The sequence below is a fragment of the Hoplias malabaricus genome, chromosome X2 (genome assembly GCF_029633855.1).
Source record: "Hoplias malabaricus isolate fHopMal1 chromosome X2, fHopMal1.hap1, whole genome shotgun sequence".
NCBI classification, from domain to species: Eukaryota; Metazoa; Chordata; class Actinopteri; order Characiformes; family Erythrinidae; genus Hoplias; species Hoplias malabaricus.
In genome coordinates, this window is record NC_089819.1 from 41,989,192 (window position 1) to 41,995,609 (window position 6,418).

At 37.1% G+C, this 6,418-nt stretch overlaps 1 protein-coding gene across 2 annotated transcripts; it reads left to right on the top strand.

The window, feature by feature from the left end:
* LOC136676290 (hatching enzyme 1.2-like) lies at positions 1-3,347 on the top strand. 2 transcript variants are annotated; one of them, XM_066653174.1, is made up of 9 exons: positions 1-129; positions 252-282; positions 382-447; positions 973-1,122; positions 1,294-1,411; positions 1,605-1,667; positions 2,055-2,233; positions 2,636-2,717; positions 2,798-3,347. In XM_066653174.1, exons 1-9 carry the CDS (start codon positions 58-60, stop codon positions 2,922-2,924), a joined length of 888 nt encoding a protein of 295 aa, XP_066509271.1. In that variant the 5' UTR covers positions 1-57; the 3' UTR covers positions 2,925-3,347. The 2 variants fall into 2 exon arrangements, with proteins under 2 accessions (XP_066509271.1, XP_066509272.1); XM_066653175.1 differs by lacking the exon at positions 1,605-1,667 and having other exon boundaries at positions 2,798-3,340.
* Positions 3,348-6,418: the final 3,071 nt, after the last annotated feature.

The window sequence follows — 6,418 nt, forward strand, 5'->3', positions numbered from 1 at the left end:
CATTATTTAAACTGAAGCTCTGTCTAAGAATTCTCTGTATCTCTGCAGACTTCCATCATGCATCTGACTCTGACATTCATACTGCTGCTGCAGCTGGTCATCAGTCCAGCTCAGGGTCGCTACATTAAGGTGAGCTCACACAGTTATTTTAAATTCAGCATCCTCATGAACAAAGGTTATTAGACGTTTGTAACTATATAAATAATAGAAGTCTAACAAGTACAGTGTTTTGAATACTTGTTTTAAACCAGGAATTCGTTAGTAAGAGCTACAATGAGACAGGTGAGATATTCCTATGGCAGAATGCCTTAGTTTTGTGTATAATATTAGACTTAAAATGTAAACAGAAGTCAATAACCATAAAATTAATCATTTATTCAGACAAAAGCATTGAGAAGGATTACTTCACTGTATCATCGCTGATTGAAAGAGCCAACAGGAAAGCTGGTAAGCCCCTCAGAAGTTTTTGTTGTTGTTTATTTCTCTTTTCTGGGCCTTGAAATGCTACATGTTCAAAGTTTTTTATATGCCCACTTTCTCAAAGGTTGTTCTGAAATCAAGGGCATTAATATGGAGTTTATCCTGCTTTGATGGAATAACAGTCTCTGTTCAACTGGGATGGCTTTACACTTGGTCTAAGATAATCACTCACATAGTCACAAAACACAGTTCCACCACTTCAAAGCCCATTGAACTCTCTAGGTCAAATTTGGCATTCACGATATTGACATTAGGCTCATACTCCAGATTGCCCGATTCTATTCGTGATTTAACAAGATATTGTGCACAGTTGAAGGCCTGCACCAGCCATAAATGCATGTAAAAATGGTGGAACTCATTCATAAGGGGTGATGGCTACAAATCTTTACACATCTTTACAAAAATTAATTGATCACCGTAGATTGAATGAGTATAACCTCCAGAAAGTAACAAAGTAAACCAATTTGTATATATTTTTATTTCATTGCCCAGGACAGTCACTGGATGAACCCAAGATTATGTTTGGTGATATTGCCATGAACCCTGGCTTTCAGAATGCAGACCCCTGTACAGCACGTGGGTGCAAGTGGCTCAGAAGAGGCAGCAAGGTCTATGTGCCTTACGTCATTTCTAACCAGTACTGTGAGTGACACCTTCTGAGGTGATGTAGCCTCAAAGAATCAAATGGACATTTTTCAGTAATGCTATTAAGTTAGGTCTACAAAATACAGTTCAGGTGTTCAAAATGATGTTGTTGTCCTTTGCTACAGCATACCCATGCACTGTAAAAAATATTTTGTATCTCTCTGCTAGCATCCCAGGAAAGGAGCATTATTGAGAGTGCTCTGAAGTCCTTTCAGACATCCACCTGTATCCAGTTCACACCTCGCCGCAGAGAGGAAGACTATATTCACATTCAGTCTCGTTTAGGGTACAGCTCCAGTTTTTTAACACTTACAACCTGTATTTAGTAATAAATTAAACCAAAGCTTATTTCCTAAGACAATGATGTACCAGTTCAATTAAACATTTTGCATGTTTCTTTTTGCATGAGGGGGCAGCACAGGGGTGCTCTGTATCACGTAACTGTGAGTTTTTGGTGTGTTTCCCCTGTGTCTATGTAGGTTACATTTCACAATCCAGAAACACATTTTGTTAGGTGGACTAGCTGTGCAAAAGTCACTCAGGTGTGTGACATAGTAAGTGTGTGATGAAATTGACTGTCACATTGTTCGGGTTGTGTTCCTTCTTTGCGCTCCAGGTGGGCTCTGGACCCACTATGACCCTGATCAAGATAAAGTTGTTACAGAAGTTTAATGAATTAATAATTTAATCTCAGCATGAGCTTACTCCAAGGAACTCTATGTGTTGGTTTCTCTGACTGGGACTAGCTTAGTCCTAAACCTGGCCCTTATTCATAATACTAAGCAGTCAAGTACTAGGATCAATCATGGGTTTAAAGAAAATCACAAACTTAGTAGAGAACTTCCATTGGAATTGTTAAGGTGGACTAGAAGTATAAGTGAAGAGTAACGGATGGCAGCTAGTAAGTGTTGCTGTAATTTGACCTGCAGGTGCTATTCGTTTGTGGGCAGAAGAGGTGGAGAACAGGTCGTTTCTCTGAATCGTCAACATTGTGTATATCTTGGTGTTGTCCAGCATGAGCTCCTCCACGCTCTGGGCTTCAACCACGAGCAGACCCGCAGTGACCGAGACAGACATGTCCGCATCCTTCTACAAAACGTCATTCCTGGTTAGTGGAGCTGGTATTTTTTCCACATGAATTATAAGAACAAATGTTTGGGACCACTCATCCAAGTTTATCCTTGAACATTAAAGATATTATACATTATAGAAATGTCCTTTACATCAACTCATACCTCAAAAGCAATTCATAAACTGCAGCCCTGTTTCAGTTTCTACAGCATATGTAGTTTGCCCCCTTTGCTGCACTATGTTCTCTTTTGGGAAGACTAGATTTTGGCACATTACAGGCATGCAAACATACGTGAGGTCAGGTACTGATGTTGAATGATTCCATTTGGATATAAAACACCACTTTCCAAAAACCTCCTTCAAGATGATCAAGAGAAGAATGTGATCTCAAGCAGAGGGCTCACTTTCACAGTCATAATAAACCTCTGTGTTTTATTAGGACTGGAGTATAACTTTCAGAAAATTGCAACCCTAAATCTTGACACCCCGTATGACTACAACTCTGTCATGCACTATGGAAGGTAAGTTTTTCTGTTGTTCACTCATTCACTACTTCATTGTTTTGGTGCTCATCAGCAGGGTTTCTCTTTTGTGGATGCAGGTATGCTTTCTCAAGGAACAGGGAGCCTACCATCATTCCCATTCCAGACAGTAATGTTGCTATTGGACGTGCCACTCAGATGAACCCCACAGACATCTTGCGTATCAACAGGCTGTACTGTGGATAACTGAGTCTTCATCGGAAATAGAAACACTTTGTAACTTTAAACTCTGTCTGTCTCTCTCTTTCTCTCTTTCTCTCTCTCTGTGTCAGTCTATGAGTGATACTACAGGACAGTTCTACAGTTGATTCTCTTTAGTTTAATTCAATTGAAATATATTTTTAGGCTTAACTTATAAACCTCCAGATGTCATTCTGTTAATGCTGTACAAGGTGGAGTAACTACTGTGAAAAATGTGTAAGGGTTGTCGGTTCTAAACAAGAGAGGAGTTGAAATATAATTGGGGTTTTTTTTGAGCCAAATAAACAATGTCTTTATGATCTGCCCTGCTCTGACATTTATTATCTTGCAAAGAATTCACAAGTGTGATTAAAAAATGAGTAATTCATCACATATAATAAATGTATTATGAAAGACCATTTCTAAATAAATAAATATTCTAGGAAGCAAGCACTTTAAAAGTAGTAATGACTCAACTGTTATTAGCCATAAAAAGGGAAATATTTTGTTGTTATCCAAAGTAAAACATGCATCTACACAATGGTAATTTTATAGAAGGAAAAATATTTTTTGACATTTGATGGAAGTCATTGTATTCCAAGACATTTTGGAGCATTTCTATGAAATATTCACACAATGTAACGGACAGATGCTGTTTTTAATTTATGTAGTAATGTAACAATCTAAAAAATGGAGATACATGTTTTTCTTTGGACTGCGACTATATATCCCTAGTTCATGTGTGTCTTTAAAATATATATGTCAAAGTAAAACAAAGTCTCTTAATCAAAACTTTTATGGCCAAATATTCCAACATTTCTAATAAAATTACCAGCATAGCAATAGGTTATTTGTCCTCTGAGAAGACTTGAACATTTTCTGATTTGATGGCATTTAGCTGTGAGAGAATTATAAGGTCACAAAATATGCTGTGGGGATTTAACCTAACCATAACTCCAAAGAGAAGTTTCACTGCTTCAGAGGCTAATTCTCAGGAGCTAATACCAATCTTACAGCTTACAATCTTACAGCTTACAGCTACAGGAAACAGTGTTAGGTTCAGTACAGAATGTCCTTGATGCAACAATATTATGGGCTCAAAATTATATTTGAATTTGTGACTGAACTGGCTGATGGCTCTATTTGAGTCATGTGAATAATCAAATACTTGGTTAAAAATTTGAAAACAAACAACAAACAAACAAACAAACAAACAAACAAACAAACAAAAAAGGTAACACTTTAAATAACAGCCAGCTAATTACTGGGTAGCCCCCTCCAGGGTGTGTTTCCGCCTTGCGCCCAATGATTCCAGGTAGGCTCTGGACCCACCGCGACCCTGAACTGGATAAGCGGTTACAGATAATGAATGAATGAATGAATAATTACTGGGTAAGTGCAGAGTAAGTACCTGTTAAGTAAGCCATATAAAACAAGTACTGAGTAATTAAAGGGTATGATACTAGAAGTGTGTGGTTATTACTGGTTGTCTTACAAAAATTTAACAAATAAGGCAAATAAGTTTATACAAGTGAATGTTACTGTCATTTTTTATAAATAAGGAATGCAGCTACATATTAGTTTGTCTGTAGAAACTTAAGGATGGCACAAATGTTTATAATCTACTTAATTAGACAGTGTTTCACTTTATTTGGATGGCCCAAATTCACATCTACAGATGAGAGACCCAGTGTGCCTTTAGTGACATTCCATTAATAAGCATCAATATTTCCACATAAATTCTACTGAAATGTCTACATGTATTCTATTCATTCATTCATTGTCTGATGCTGAAGAATTAATAGGTATCCCATTGAAATACCAAAGTGTACACTGCTGACAGTCTATCAGAAGTTTGTAGCACATCTACGGAAATAATGATAATGTCTTGAGAATTTCTACGTGTACCATTGACATTTCCACCTACATGCTTTTGCCATTTATGCTACTGACAGTCTGCAGCGAATCTACAGAAATAACACTGACAGCTCTGGAATTTCTAGATTCATTCTACTGAAGAGTCTACATGCATTCTACTGAAACATTAACAAGTATTGTACTGAAATATTAACAGGTCTGCTACTGACAGTTTGTTGATAGTTTGTAACACAACTACAGAAATGACACTGAAAGTGCGACAATAGTCGAGTGATGATAACTAGATGACTAAACTTTATCTTTTACATTTTACTTCAGTTTAGTTTCAACTGAATGTGTACACATATGTCTCTGTAGTCTGTAATAAAGCTACAAAATGAGTGCTTAGATAAATTAAACCGACACTCCGCTAATATATTTATTAATGATAAATTAACTCTGTACAGGTGCTGCATTCTAGTCAACAGATGCACTGTTAACAGCTTACTGAAAATATGTTGAACATCTACAGGGGGACCATCATTCAACGTTAGTAAGCTATGTACATGTACAAAACAGTGTAAAATATCTCAGAAGTATGTGATGATGGTTATTGTGGTAAATCACATGTCCTAAGCCTAATGAGTGCCATGAAACTCTGCTAGTGCCTGTAATGAATGTAGCTGACCATGTCCTTCTCTGAATGTGCAATGTAAATCATTTTAAAGGATCTATAATTACATTCAGAAATACAATGAATTCAAAATAGTAACTGCATTCCTTATTTATAAAAAATGACAATAATTGTCACTTGCATAAACTGGCATACTTTTATTTCAATTTGGTAATCTATAATTATGCTTAGCAGTACAATGAGTTCCTTATTTGTAAAATGTTTGTAAGACACTCAGTAATAACCACATATTTCTAGTATCATTCACTTTACTTACTCAATCATACATTCATTCTTTGTCTGTAACCGCTTATCCAGTTCAGGGTCACGGTGGGTCACGAGCCTACCTGGAATCATTGGGCACAAGGCAGGAATAAACCCTGAAGGGGGTGCCAGTCTTTGCAGGGCTACACACAAACACTCACACACACACACACACACACACACACACACACACATACGCACACACACACACACGCACACAAACACACACACACACACACACACACACACACACACATTCACTAACACCTATAGACACTTCTGAGTCACAAATCCACCTACCAATGTGTGGTCTACTGTGCTACTGTGCCACCTACTTACTCAGAAATTTTTGTTATCTTACGGCTTACTTAACAGTTACTTCCTCTGTACTTACCCAGTAATTAGGGGGCTGAAATTTAAAGTGTCACCTTAAAGTCCATATTATTTTTACACTCAGCTCATCCAAAGCTCATATGTTACCTTATTTAGAAAGAAGAAGATCTGCTTGCCATGTTTTTTTCTTTTGCAACACATCATGAATTTAGAAAGAACCTTGCTTAAGTTTTCTTGGTTTGGATGTTTTCTGGATTTTTTACTTTGTAATTTGCCACAATCCTTGAGTAACCACTTGTTTGAGGGAAGTTGTTAGCCCCAGTCTCATTATTTAAACTGAAGCTCTGTCTAAGAATTCTCTGTATCTCTGCAG